A 15,078-nucleotide genomic window follows, 5' to 3' on the forward strand; every position below is an offset into this window, starting at 1 on the left:
AAGTGAGGACTCTTTCCTTTTATCCTTTGGATTTTTTGTTTATTTGTTGTTTGTTTTGGGGTCTTTTTGTTTTTGTTTTTTAATATATGCATGGGTGTTTTGCCTGCATGTATGTCCGTGTACCACCTGTAAGCAGTACCTGTGGAGGGCAGAAGAGGATGTGGGATCCCTTGGGACTAGAGTTACAAAGGGTTTTGAACCACCTTGTCAGTGCTTGGAATACACCTCTCTGGTCCTCTGAAAGGGCAGCCTATATTCTAAATCACTGACCCATCTCTCAGGCCAAGGTGGCCTCCTTTCTTCTCCCAGAGATAAGTCACTTAGCAGCCTGTGCTATATGGGTTCAACCTAACAGATAGTGGTTGGCTAGTGCACCCAGGGGCTGCTCTCATCCCCCTTCCTTAAAATTGAGTCTAAAGTTACTTGTAAATTGGAGTCTCTTAGGACAAAGCACGGCCAGAAAAAAACACTGTTTTATATACTGTGGAATAGCGTAGAGCAGATTGCAGCGTGTTCTCAACACCACACTAAACAACACACTGGCAAACTATGAAGTAAAATTTCCTATAAGAGTGCTGCAAGCTTTGCTGCAACAATATGAAGGATGTCTTTGAGAAGGAGAAGCACAGACTACTGATTTCTGTACTGTGATTCCCAATGCCTCAGCAACCTCTGGATACCTTTGTCAAAAGGCCAAAGAAAAAGTGGTGGCACACGCCTTTAATCCCAGCAGCACTTGGGAGGCAGAGACAGGCAGATCTCCAAGTATGAGGCCAGCCTGGTCTACAGGACTCCACAGGAGTTTGGGCATCTTTCATAAAGCACACAAGGGTCTCCAGTCTACAAGCAGCAGCAGTACTTACAGGTATGTAGATCTCTGTTTTTTGTTTTTTTGTTTTTTGGGTTTTTTTTGTTTTGGTTTTTTGTTTTGGTTTGTTTTGGTTTTTGGTTTTTCAAGACAGGGTTTCTCTGTGTAGGCCTGGCTGTCCTGGAACTCACTCTGTAGATCAGGCTGGCCTCGAACTCAGAAATCTGCCTGCCTCTGCCTCCCCAGTGCTGGGCTTAAAGGCGTGTGCCACCATGCCCAGCTCTCCCTCTGTTTTAGTGTCTTGGAAGAAGCTAAGTGGTCATAAACCCTCCTCCTCAGCCTGTAGAAGCTTCCGCATACCTGCAAGGACAAGGCCTTGTGACCTGCGGACAGTATTAAGGAAATATTTCCTACAAGTACCAACACTTGTGATTTCCTGGCTCATTTTGCATCGAAGGCTAAAAGAAAAGGCCATTTTATGATTCCGCTTGGGAGACGGAAGCCCTGTGTAGAAAGGGGTCTATTGGGACATTTCATCAGGTGCTGGCTGTGTAACCTCCTTGTTACACTCTCAGGGCATGTTCTTCCTTCTCCTCATCCTTCTTTCCATTGTTTTATTTCCCCTCTAGGTTTGTCTCACTCTAGAGCCATGGTTCTCAACCTTCTTGATGCTGAGACCCTTTAGTGCAGTTCCTCATGCTGTGGGGACCTCCAACCAGAACATTATCTTGTTGCTATTTCAACTGTAATTTTGCCACTGTTATTTATCATGCAATGCTAAGAAACATGTATAACTAGACATTAGAAAAATGCAAATTAGCCAGGTGATGGTAGCACATACCCTGATCATAGTGCTTAGGAGGCAGAGGCAGGCAGATTTTTGTGAGTTCAAGGCCACCCTGGTCTACCGAGTGAGTTCTGGGACAGCCAAGGCTTCATAGAGAAACCCTGTCTCAAGAAAACAACAACAAAGAATCATAATATAAATATCTGATATGCACAATATCTCATCTTCAACGCCAAAGGGGTTGAGACCCACAAATTGAGAACTACTGCCACAGAAGTTGTTGAACCCTGCTTTCAACTGTTGGGTCCAACCTTTTAGCTTAGATCCATTTCCCTCGTCTTCCCTGGTTCTCCTGTGCTCCAGCAGGATGGCCTCAGCATGGGGAGACAGCCCCTGCCTGCCTCCCTAAATGAACCCTTGGTGAGGATGGGCCAACTGCCGGCTCCAACTAAGCTTCCAGGCCCTGGGCCTGCCAAAGCCTTTACACTGAACCCTACTGACCTTTACCCACTTTAGATGACAAAGGAAGTAATTAAGTTTAGAAATGTGCCTGAAGTGGATGGAGGAGGGGCAGCCGATTCTGCCAGCACTGTGCTAAACAAGCCACAAGACCAAATAAGGGTGTCTGAACCACTTCCATCTGTACGAGAGTTCAGAGTGCAGTGTGCAAAAGTAGGACTCGGTTCTTAGGGACCTAAGTCGTTACCTAACCCTGCTGGAGCTCTGCTGGAGCTCTGCAGCAGCACCCGTCCTGGTCGCTTCTGCAGAGGCTGTGTCAGAGAAGACAAAGCAAACCTCTTGCTAGTGGAGCCTAGGGGCCTCCCTTCTTAGACCTACCGACTGGAGGAGTCTCCTGCACCACAGATTCTCCAGTGTTTGCATGGCACTGCTGAGGGACTGTAAAAGTACCAGTAAGGATGAGTCACTAGAATGTGTGGAGAAGGTCAGAGTTTGAGGATATTTCACTATTAGAAAAGCAAGCATCACAGGCTGAGGCCAGCTTGTTTACTGAACTCAGCAGTCCTGGGTGGAGCCGGGAGCTGGGAGCATTTTCCTGTAGCACTAACACTGTTTGCTAAGTCCACCCTCTTCCCGCTCTCAAGGGCTTGTCAAACACAAGGCCTGGCCACAGTCTTCCTCTGCTCCCCTGGATGGTGGCCCTCCTCCTCCTCCTCCTTCTTCTCCTCTTCCTCAGAGACCTGCGACACTCGGCTCTACCAGCTGCTGGTGCACTTCAGCAACCACTGCCAGCTAGCTGCTCATGCCGCCAGCTCATCATACTGCCTCCTTGGCTTGGAATCCCTGACCTCTTGGCTCTCCTTTCCCTGGGAAATTCCTTCATCCTGCAAGATCCCAAACCTCAGCTCCACTCAGCCCTAAGCATAAAGAGTGACCTATATCCATGTTTGGCTATTGCCTTGGGTATGGTACAGAAGTGTGTACTTGGTCCATGTCAGCTAAGTGAACAGTGAATTTGTTCTGAGTCTTGCCCTGATGTTTTGGGGTCCTGGGTACCCTTATCTCCAGATACCCACTGCTGTCTGACAAGCCCATGGCTCAGGCTCAGTCTACCACCTGCTTTCTAGCTCAGGGCTTCTATGACATCTCAGTCCTGGGGCACCCAAGTGAGCTCACCCTGAAGTCTGGAGAGCAAAACAGGCTACAATCTGCCCTCTGTAGAGGTACTGTACATACAGCTTTTTAGACACCCATGGGATCTAATAAGCCATGTATCAAATTGTATCAAATCAATAAAACCACCCTCCTTCCCAGCTTCCCTCCCTCTATGGCTCACTATCCCTCCCTCTGTGCCTTCCACAGTCCTTGTCTCCAGGTGACAGTGAGGTGGCTTCAGTGTAGGCTCTGCTTTCTGGGAAGCTGAGACTTGGTTATCTCAAGGCTCCAATCTATTGAGAGCTTGTCATTGGGAGGCCCTCCCACTTTATTGCCTTGTTGTGAAAATTCAATTTCTTTTCATATTCCTATTCCTCTTTCACGTGAGTTATTCTTTATGTGACAAGCAAAGGTTTAGGGGCTGGGGGCTCTTTCTGGTGTACACCCTAACATTCCACATCTTGGGTGGGTCCTCACTTTCAAACCACTGTTCACAAGGATAGAGAAATCGCCCCCTGGTGGTGAAGCTGCAGAACTGCCAGTCCTTTGGTAACGGAGGTGAATGTAGGTTAGGTATTTCTCTTTTTTTCTTTTCTTTTTTTTTCCTCCCGAGAAAGGGTTTCTCTGTGTAGCCCTAGCTGTTCTGGAACTCACTCTGTAGACCAGGCTGACCTCAAACTCAGAAATCCGCCTGCCTCTGCCTCCGGAGTGCTGGGATTAAAGGCATGCACCACCATCGCCAACATAGGTTAGGTATTTCTACTTGCTCTACCGGCCTTTAATAAAGCTTCTCCATTTCCTTATCGTAACCTTCTAGAAGTCTAGGGTCAGACTCACGGAAGCCATTTGAACTCTGCCTGTGCCCTTCTCCACAAGCATCTTGCTTTTATTTTGCATTTCTTGCATTCTTTCTGAGAATCTTAAAAATGCATTCTATTTTGATAGTTTGCATTCCTCCCTTGTAATTTTGCCTGTTTTCCTTAAATGACCTTTTTCCTCTTTTTTAACCCAGGCTGATCTCAGACTTGACTTCCTGCCTCAGTCTTCTGAGTCTGATTCAGCTTCTAACCCTCTCTAAGGTTTTTACATTTTTCCTGGCATATATTAATTTACATAGTAATGGGTTTCATTTTGACATTCTCAAACATGTATACAATGTCCCTTCATGGTCATCAGCCCCCATAGCACTCCCTTGTGACCCCTCCCCTCCTACTGCTTCTCTCTCTCTTCCCAGCTGGCCCTCCTCATCCATGTCTTTCTTTTTTTCTTCTCCTTTGGTTTGTGTGTTTGACCCAGTGAGTTTACTTAGGGTTGTTTTCAGCAGCATGGGTGATGGGTTATTTATAGGAACACAGGCACCTCGCCAGTGCTTGCACCACTGGAGAAAATGTCTCTCTCTCCCATCAATCATTAACCCTCTATAGATCCTCAGGGGTGGGTAGGGCCTCCTAAATTCCTGATGATCTCAATCTTATTCAAGTTTTATGCTCATAATCACAACTGCTGAGAGTATAAGAATGCAACTTCAGGCTGAGTGTGGCGACCCTGGCCTTTAATCTCAGTGCTCAGGCAGCAGAGTTAGGCTGATTGCTGTAGCTCTGTCTATCTAGACTTCAAGGCCAGCAAAGACTACTTAGTGAGACCTCTAAAAAAAAGAAAAAGGAGAAAAAGAAAGGAAGAAAGAAACACAGACAAGAAAGAAAGTCAATGCACATGTCATATCAGGATAACAACTCTTTATTTAAAAGATTTTTTGAGGGTTGCAAAGATAGCTTAGCGGGTAAGAGCACTGACTGCGCTTCCAAAGGTCCTGAGTTCAAATCCTAGCAACCACATGGTGGCTCACAACTATCTGTAATGAGATCTGATGCCCTGTTCTGGTGTGTCTGAAGACAGCTACAGTGTACTTACATAGAGATAAGTAAATAAGTCTTTTTAAAAAAAAGGTTTTTTGAAATGTATATATGTATGTGCCTATAGGTATATGAGAGAGTACCTGTGTACAGGTGCCTGTGGGTGTGTACAGTGCCTGTGGAGGCCAGAAGACAGCATCAGATCCCCTGCATCTAGAGTTACAAGCGATTATGGGCGTCTAACATGGGTGCTGGGAACTAAACTTATATCCTCCAAAAGAGCAGAAAACACATTATTGACTTCTGAGCCATCTTTCTAGTCCCCTTAACAGACTATACACACACACACACACACACACATATATATATATACACACACACACACACATATATATATATATATATATGTGTGTGTGTGTGTGTGTGTGTGTGTGTGTAGTGTATTAGAGTTTAGTTTTGTCTGCATGTATATCTGTGTGAGGATATCAGATCACCTGGGGCTGCTGCTACAGACAGTTGTGAGCTGCCATGTAAGTGTTGGGAATTGAACCCAGTCCTCTGAAAGAGCAGTCAGTTCTCTTAACAGATAAACCACCTCTTGGGCCACAGCCCTCAGTAGTGTTTTAAAGATTATTTGTGTTGTGAGGCACATTGCCATTCTGCCTGGCTTTGCATGGTCATACCCCTACCTGCACAGCCTTGACCTGACAGCAAGGCACAACCATTGACCCGTCCAGCTTAATAGCTCCCAACAAACCATCTGTAATTCCTGGTTCCAGAGGATTTCAAGCTCCCTATGGCTTCCTCAGGGACCAGGCACACAAGTGCACAGACATGCATGAAGCCAAATACTTACATATACAACATCATAAAAACATTTGTTTGTTTGTTTGTTTGTTTTCCGAGACAGGGTTTTTCTGTGTAGCCCTGGCTGTCCTGGAACTCACTCTGTAGACCAGGCTGGCCTCGAACTCAGAAATCCGCCTGCCTCTGCCTCCCAAGTGCTGGGATTAAAGGTGTGTGCCACCACTGCCCAGCCTAAAACATTTTTAATTAAAAAAGTATTTTATTCAGGGGTGGTGAAGTACACCTTTAATCCCAGCAAGGGAAGCAGAGGCCAGCCTGGTCTACAGTGAAGTTCCAGGCCAGCAGAGTTATATAGTGAGACCCTGTCTCAAAATGAAGCAAATACTTTGTTTTTGAGGGTGGGCAAGCTGACTCAGCAGGTGAAGATGTCCCCCACTAAGCCTGATGATTTGAATTCAATCCACAGGGCCTACATGGTGGAAAGAGGGAGGCAGCTCCCACAGTGTGTCTGCTGGACTCCACATGCACACTGTGGCAAGCACTCATGCATGCAGGAGTGCAAACATGTATGCATTCACACAAAAATCAATAAATGAAACATAATTGTTTAGAAAAAAGAACGTTTAGTCCTCATCTTCCCTCCATTGGGAGTTAAGCCTCTTTTGTTCAGTTTCCTTTGCGGGCTCTTTCAGGAAACAACACAGGATTGAGCTAGGCGGGAGGTGAATGTTAAGCCGCAAAGCATCACCTTGCATTTAGTCATGGAAACCTTTAGGAGCTCAAAACTCAATAACTTTGTTGCCCATCCTTGGAGGCTTCCAGAAATCTGGACTTGGGTATTAATAAATTACAAGGGAACCGCTTTAGAATATATGCCCACTGGGGCTGGACAGGGGGATCAGTGGTTAAGAGCACTGCCACTCTTCCAGAGGACCTGGGTCCGATTCCCAGAAGTAGAGCACTTGCCTAACAGCCCTCAGAAAGATGCACACACGTGCACCCCTTAGGGTCTTAGAGCAGGCATGATGTCTGTTGTGCTTACTAGTTCTTCCTATCAGCCTGTAAAGTGCACAGCCCTCCACCCTCACCCCATCCCCATTCCCTGTTCCTCTCCCCCACCTTTGTCAACAGGTTCCATTTACTCTTCTTAACAGGGTTCTTTAAAAAAAAAAGATTTATTTATAATAATAATAATAATAATAATAATAATAATAATAATAATAATAATGTTCAGATGCACCAGAAGAGGGCATCAGATCTCATTACAGACTGTTGTGACCCATCATGTGGTTGCTGGGACCTTCGGAAGAGCAGTCGGTTCTCTTAACCACTGAGCCATCTCTCCAGCCCTTAACAGGGTTCTTGTAAGAATTAGTCTACATACATACTCCTCACTTCATCTTTAACGCAGAAATTGAGTTTCACTGATTTTATCACAAGGAAATATTGAGAGCCACATACAAAGAGTTGTATGTGTTGGGTACTTGTCATAATCTTAGTACAGTAATAAGCACAGGAAACAACCTAAAAAATTGATTGTGTGGAACTTTAAAAAAATTAAATCCAAAGCTTAGGAAATGGTTCATTGGGTAAGAATTTCAAAACCACAGTATCCATGTTTTGTTTTGTTTTGTTTTGTTTTGTTTTGTTTTAAAAAGGCAAACATGGTCACACATGCCTGTAACCCTAGCAACGTAGAGGATAAAGTCCGGGTTTACTGGCTGCCAGCCTAACTCTCAGTTTAGCAAGAAACCCTGTCTCTAAGGAATAAAGACTGGTAGAGAAGGACTCCCAGTGTCCTCTCTGGTCATCATGCATATACATGGGTGCATGCTCCTTCATATGTGTGTACCCCTAACACAATCACACAGACACACACAACATCACAACCAAGTCTAAGTAATTGCTTTCACGCTGTAGATATCAGAAGCCCCACTATGGTAGAAGCCACCATGGTGCCACCTAAGACTGTGTGACTGACTCTCCAGAGCCCTTAGTGTCTGTATTCCTTTTTGTCACTCTGTTATATCTGTCTTTCATACCTGATTAGTCTCTGGACCAAAATAGGAACTATAATTCTAATCAGCATGTGTAAACTCCAGCCATCAGGAAGAAAGACTATACAAAGAAAACCAGACACGGGTCATTCACCAACTGTTTCTTTAGAGTCCAAAGACTGCCTCCAACACACCTGTTTTGCCAGCACTGTTACCAAAGCAGAACTCCTACTCTACCAGAGAAGATAGAAACCGGGCAAAGGTTATGCCTAGACCCAGGTTTTATACTAATTAGAAGTGCACTATTGGCAAAGGAGAACTCGTTTGGTTTGAAAGGAGGTGTGTGTGTGTGTGTGTGTGTGTGTGTGTGTGTGTGTGTGTGTGTTTGCTTGAATTTTTCTTACATTTTCTTACATTGAGTTGGAGAGAGGAAGTTGGGATGACTTGCAATCTGTGCCCAATCCATGCACTTTTTAACTCAGATCAGTGTTTTGGTAGTAGTAGAGTCTATTCTTGAGACAAAGGCCTACTCTATAGCCCAGGCTATCCTGGAACTCACTATTGTAGCTAGGCTGGCCTCAAATTCATGAAAATCCTCCTGCTACAGCCTCCCAAGGGCTAGGGTTAAAGACGGTAGCCACCATGCCAGTCTTTGGTTTTGTTTTCTAGGAAAGAGTTTTGCTGTGTAGTCCTGTCTGTCCTGGAACTCAGTGTTGACCAGGCTAGCCTCAAACTTGCAGAAAATCCTCCTGCCTCTGCCTCCTAGGTCCAAGTATTCCAGGCATGTGCCAACATATCCAGTTTGTCAGATAGGTTTTGTTTTGTTTTGTTTTGTTTTGTTTTGTTTTGAGACAGGGTGTCTCCATGTAACCCAGGCTGGCCTCAGACTCAGAGATCTGCCTGTTGCTGCCTTGTGAGTGCTGTATTAAAGGTGTGTGCCACCATGCTCAGCAAGATCTGTTTTATAAAAATGCTATCTTTCTAAGTTCTCACCAAAAGGCCAGTATAACTTCCTTTGGTTTAGCCAAATAAAAGTTATAATTCAATCAAGTGGTATGCATTAAGCTCTCCTTAATGAAAGTGCCTTGCACATGGGAGGCATGGGTTCTTACTGTTTGTTTACATACATTGTCCTTCAACTTGAATTATACCAAGTACACAAGAAGTAGCTTTATTTATATATATTTTACTTTAGACAGACACAATACAGGCCATAGTTGATGGAGGGGGACAGTGAAGGTTCTTTTTATTTATTTATTTTATGTATGAGTACACTGTAGCTGTACAGATGGTTGTGAGCCTTCCTGTGGTTGTTGGGAATTGAATTTAGGACCTCTGCTTACTCCAGTCGGCCCCACTCCCTCCAGAAAAGGGCATTAGATCTCATTACAAGTGGTTGTGAGCCACCATGTGGTTGCTGGGATTTGAACTAAGGACCTTTGGAAGAGCAGTCGGGTGCTGTTACCTGCTGAGCCATCTTACCAGCCCAGTGAAGGTTCTTATACACAAGGATAGCCTACAGTAAAGAATTTGACTTTGCCCTTGGCTTCTGGGAAATAAGCTGTGTTGTAGCTGACTTCGGTACAGATTTTGGGCAATATGGTATCAGCCACATGGAGGCTGAGATCAACCATAGGCAGTCAGTCAGTCACTACTAAAACTGAACACCAAAGCTCCTGGTTAACAGTGCTCCCATGCACTGCCACATAATGAAGCTGGACGGGCAAGCCCTGCCTCCACAGGAAGCACAATGGGATCTCTGCCTGAGGCGTCTCTTCATTTGATGGACATTAATCTATACCTTTGCTTAATCATACGTGGAACAATTGTCAGTGAGTAGTATTTCCAGTGAATTGTTGATGGTTCAGGGAAACTTCACAACTTGAAGTTAGTATCAAAAATCAAGGCAGGGCTCAGCAATAAAGGCTCTTGCTGCTAAACCTGATGATTGTATTCAATCCCAGGGACCTACGTAATGGAGGAGAGATCTAATTCCTGCAAGCTGTACACACACAAACACACCACACACACACTGGTGTACATGTGTGTACCCCCCAGTAAGTAAAGAAAATTATTTTTTTGTTTGGTTGGTTTTTTTGTTTTTTCAAGACAGGGTTTCTCTGTGTAGCCTTGGCTGTCCTGGCACTCACTTTGTAGACCAGGCTGGCCTCGAACTCAGAAATCCNCCTGCCTCTGCCTCCCGAGTGCTGGGATTAAAGGCGTGCGCCACCACCGCCCAGCTAAGAAAATTATTTTTAAATAAGTGGAGCAGTATAGGGGGCTGTACTCACTGAACTTGTAATTACAGCCTCATGCTCCCTGTAGAAGACCCAGTGAAGGAAGTGGCACTGGAGGGGATGGGGGCCTTGTACTGGATGGAACGTGCTAGTTAGACAAAAGAAGCAGAAGAGAATATGGAAAATTAGTAAGTTAATAAGAGGCCCAGAGTGGACATTCCACTTGGCCAGAACAAAGTTTACAGACCTTGATGGAGCAAGGCTGGGTTTTGTACCTATTTGTTCCTCTCTAAGACCAGCCTCTAACTGAAGGCTCTCTGTCTGCTCGCATGCAAGAGCATCCGATTGTGCTGACAGAGCTGGGGGAGCTGGGTAGAGGTTGCCAGTGAAGCAAAGGAAACAATGGCATGGTTTTTAGTAATGGGACTCCTGTCATTTTCCTGTTGAAAAACCTTGTGACTCTCCTTGGTCCAGAATTCTAGGTCAATTATTGGCCCTCACTGTAGGAAGTTTGTGTTGGCAACCTTCCTGTTGAGGAGCAAAGAGAGCTGTGTGTGTTGTGTGGGTTTCTAGTAGTTTTCTGTCTGTAAACCTTATTTCTTTAACTGAAATCTGAGCACATGAAGGGTAGAGGACTCCCCACCCTGACAGAATTCCTCTCAAAGCTACGCACCACCTGCTGAGTCTCAAAAGGTTATTCCAGCCCAGGTGGTGGTGGTGGTGATGGCACACACCTTTAATTCCAGCACCCAGAAGGCAGAGACTGGTGAATCTCTGTGAGTTCGAGGCCAGTCTGATCTACAGAGGAAGTTCCAGGACAGCCAGGGCTACACAGAGAAACCCTGTCTTGAAAAACAAGCAAATAAAAAAGAAAAAAATGAAAAGACAGAAAAAGAAAAAGAAAAGGTTATTCCCATTTTGAAAAGGATTCTGGTGTGCTTCTCTCTTGCAGGGAGTTTCCAGATGATCCAGAAGTGCAGTGGGACGTGGAGCATGTGGCCAGCACCCTCCTTCAGCACATACATGCCAATGGCACTGACCTGGTAAGGGAATGCCACTTCCAGTGGAGAGGCCGGGTCTCCATCCTGTCACAGGGCTAGCTTCTGCTACCTGCCTCATGGCTGCCTCCGGCTCCCGGCTCTGCTCCAAGCCCACTCTAAAAGGCTGTCTGCTAAACCCACTGAAGGGCAGCCACGCCTTTCAATTCCCTTCCATGTTATGTATGATGGACCGAACAAGTTCTCAACCCTCAGGCTTGAGAAGAACATTTTTCAAACCGTGTCCTGCCTCCCACCTTTCTCCTGAAAATTCAGCCCTCCCCCCCCCCCCAGGAGCCTGCACAGGACTCTTACTGGCACAGAACTTCTAGGACCAAGTAGCTTTACAGTTAGGGTAGCAGTCTCACCTTGAGGATTAAAGTTGTAAATGCTGGGGCTGGAGAGATGGCTCAATGGTTAAAAGCACTGGCTGCTCTTCCAGAAGACCTGGGTTCAATTCCCAGCACCCACATGGCAGCTTATAACTCCAGTTTTGGGAATCTGACACCTTCATGCAGACATACATGCAGGCAAAACATGAATGCACATGAAATAAAACTAAAGATCTAGGGTTAGCAGATTCTAGAAACATATAGGGAGTAGGAGGCTCTGTGGATCTCACCCAAAGCTTTGTGCATAAGCCCTGGCTCAGTCAATGAGCTACATTCTCAATTCTAAAGCTATGATATTCAAGCCTCACTTTCATTTGTTTGTTTGTGACATGGTCTCACTGTGTAGATCAGGTTAGCCTTGAAACTCAAAGAGATCAACTGGAGTGCTGGGGTTAAAGGCATACAGCACCATGCCCAGCTCGCTCGCCTCCATTTTTTTTTAAATGAGGATAAATTCATACTCGCTTTATAAGGGAAATTTCAGTCACCGTTAGAGCAGAAATGAAGATTCATTTTTGCTTGCAAAGGTGAACAAAGCCATCTCAGCTCTCTTAGGACTAGCAGGTTAGGGTTCAGCCACAGTCAATTCTATCCTGTCCTGTCCTGTCCTGTCCTATTCATTCATTTATTATTGACAGGATCTGTAGCCCTGGCTGTCCTGGAACTCTCAATGTTCAGCCTGGCCTGCACCACACAGAAATCCTCCTACCTCTGCCTCACCAGTGCTAGGATTAAAGGTTGCATGGCCGCACCTGACTAACAGCCCATTTTAAAGCTGCCAAGGCTTACTTTCCAAATCTCAAAATAATCAAAATAGTACTCCCTCATAGGTTAATGACTAAAGTTTCACCACTCAAAGTCTATTCTTCTGACATTTGTTAAAAGATAGAGCAGGCTGGCCTCGAACTCAGAAATCCGCCTGCCTCCGCCTCCCAAGTGCTGGGATTAAAGGCGTGCGCCACCACGCCCGGCCCCCAGATTTGGCTTTTCTATCAATGACACATTCATTGAGCAGATTGATACATTAGACCTTTTTGGGGGGTGGTAAGGGTGTGTTAAAACAGGGTTTCTCTGTGTAGCCCAGGATATCCTGGAACTCACTCTGTAGACTAGGCTGGCCTCAAACTCAGAAATCCGCCTGCCTCCGCCTCCCAAGTGCTGGGATTAAAGGTGTGCGCCATCACACGGCCAGCTGTGACTTGTCTTTCTAAGCGTCACACTGATGGGTTGAGTCTCAAAGTGGCAGGCCAAGGATCTGCTGATGGTTAGGAAGAAACAAATGTATTCTTTCGCCAATTCTCATGCCTGGCCCCAGAAGACTTCCTGACCAGGGCACCCGACTCCAGGATACTTTCTAATAATAGTTTGAGACCAATAAATGGTAGAAGGTCTATGCCAGAAAGCTTCAGAGTTTCAGGGCTGAGGTTCTAGTCCAGTGGGTATAGTACTTCCTTAGTATGCACAAGTCCCAGGGTTTGAATCCCAGCAATGCAAAAACCAAGAAAGAAGGAAAAAGTGCTTCTTAGTTTTGACAAATGGGAACATTCATCCCAGCCGTTTAGCCCTTCATTTTGTCATCATGAAACTGTCTAGGAAATGGCCTGGATCGGCACTAACGCACTCCTGAAGACAGAGACCTGGCTGGCTCTCACAGTAGCCAGGCCCTGTAAATAGAAAGACCAAGCCTGGTGCATTGGTACAGGGCTATAAGCCTGGGAGGTAGAAGCATGGAGACCAGGGGGTTAAGGCCAGCCAGTCTCAGCTACACAGAGAGTGCAAGGCCAGGCTGGGGTACATGAGACATCTATAATAATAATAATAATAATAATAATAATAATAAAACAACCACAAAAGAAAGAGAGCAAAAGTAACTCTTTTCTCTGACTATCCAATTTCAGTTCTAACCCCTTCCTCTGTGCCGCTGGGACACTTTCTGTCCTCGGGAACAGCCCTTCTCTTTCCATAGGCCTCTAAACAACCATCTTTAGTCCCTTTCCTGAATCCTTTTCTTATGTTTCTTTCATTCATGTTTTTTTTTATGCTTATTTATTTATTTGTTTGTTTGTGATGTATGTAGGTGCACACAGGGCATGCCTGTGGAGGTCGGAGGACAACTTAAGAGCTCACTTCTCCTTGCACCTTCAGGTGGCTTCTGAGCTCAGCAGGCTTGCAGCAGGCAGCTTTACCTCCGGAGCCATCTCTCTGCCCCACACTGTGATTTCTGTTGTTATCATTCAAACTATAGAGCTGGGCACAGCGGCACATATGTAATCCCAGCACTTAGGAAGTGGAAGCAAACAGGAGTTCAAAGTTATCCTCAGCTATGTAGTGGCTTCTAGACTAGCCTGAGCTATATGGCAGACCCTAACTCAACCCATCCCCACCCTGAAGTCAAACTGTCTTTTTTTTTCCCCTTTAAATCCATCTGTGCAGAAATTAAATGTTAAGAGTTTAGACAAAGCTTATAGATGAAGATATTTTTGCAAATGGAACGAGAGGCAGCCTAAGATAGACTTCTGTGAGCCAATCCAGGACATTGTACTTGTGGTGTGGCATAAGGAGGGGAACCCCAGCGAATCAGGCTGTTTCTACCTGGATGATTCCTATGTAGCAGTCATGGAGGAAAATGCAAGTGATAAGAAACAAATATCTATTGAGACAGGTTCTCATGTATCCCAAGATGGCCTCAGACTTACTGTGGATCAAGGATGACCTAGACTTCTGCTCCTAATTACGCTTTTGTCTCCCAGGAACTAGGACCGCATGCTTGCACCACCACATCAATGTATATAGTGCTAAGGAACAAACCCTGGACTTCATGTGTGCTGGGCAAGCACTCTACTCATACCCAAAGCCTACAACAGACATGTCCTGAGCCTTGGAGTCATGAAAACTTGACGTTCATCTCTACAGCCCATGTAGGAAACAAACAAGCCTAAAAACAGGCATGGTGCTGTGTGCTTCTGGTCCCAGTACTGGGGAGACAGGCAAGCAGATCCCTGGGATTCTCTGGCCTGCCAGTCTAGCCTGATCAGCAAGTTCCAGGCAAGTGAGAGAGACCCTGTCTCAAAAACAAGATGGGTAGCTCCTAGGGAACAACGCCCACAGTTCTCTGGTCCCCACGTGCACATACATGCATGTGCAACAAAGATTTGGAAGATGAGTTTGTGTGGATGAGGACAATTCCACTCTCTCCTACTACCAGGGCCAGGAGTGAACCATAGAACCCACCGCTGCCACACACAGATCTAACTGCTGAGAAGTTGTTTCAGATGCTCAGAATCGGAAAAGCGCTGGGTAGCAGGTGGTACACGCCTTTAGTCTCAGCCTGGTCCAGAACGGCCGGGGACACTAAGAGAAACCCCTCATTAAAAAGCCAACCAAGGGGCTGGTGAGATGGCTCAGTGAGTAAGAGCACCCTACTGCTCTTCCGAAGGTCCAGAGTTCAAATCCCAGCAACCACATGGTGGCTCACAACCATCCGTAATGAGACCTGACGCCCTCTTCTGGTGTGTCTGAAGACAGCTACAGTGTACTTACATATAA

At 45.7% G+C, this 15,078-nt stretch overlaps 1 protein-coding gene across 2 annotated transcripts in view; it reads left to right on the forward strand.

Moving 5' to 3' along the window:
- Positions 1-15,078, forward strand: part of Pigl (phosphatidylinositol glycan anchor biosynthesis class L) — a 56,733-nt gene that overhangs the window by 35,837 nt on the left and 5,818 nt on the right. For both annotated transcript variants that reach the window (XM_029483997.1, XM_021177227.2), the window contains exon 3: positions 11,056-11,146. In XM_029483997.1, coding sequence (XP_029339857.1) covers positions 11,056-11,146 — 91 coding nt within the window. The remainder of the gene's footprint in view (positions 1-11,055; positions 11,147-15,078) is intronic.

Source organism: Mus caroli, chromosome 11 (assembly GCF_900094665.2).
Source record: "Mus caroli chromosome 11, CAROLI_EIJ_v1.1, whole genome shotgun sequence".
Lineage (NCBI taxonomy): Eukaryota > Metazoa > Chordata > Mammalia > Rodentia > Muridae > Mus > Mus caroli.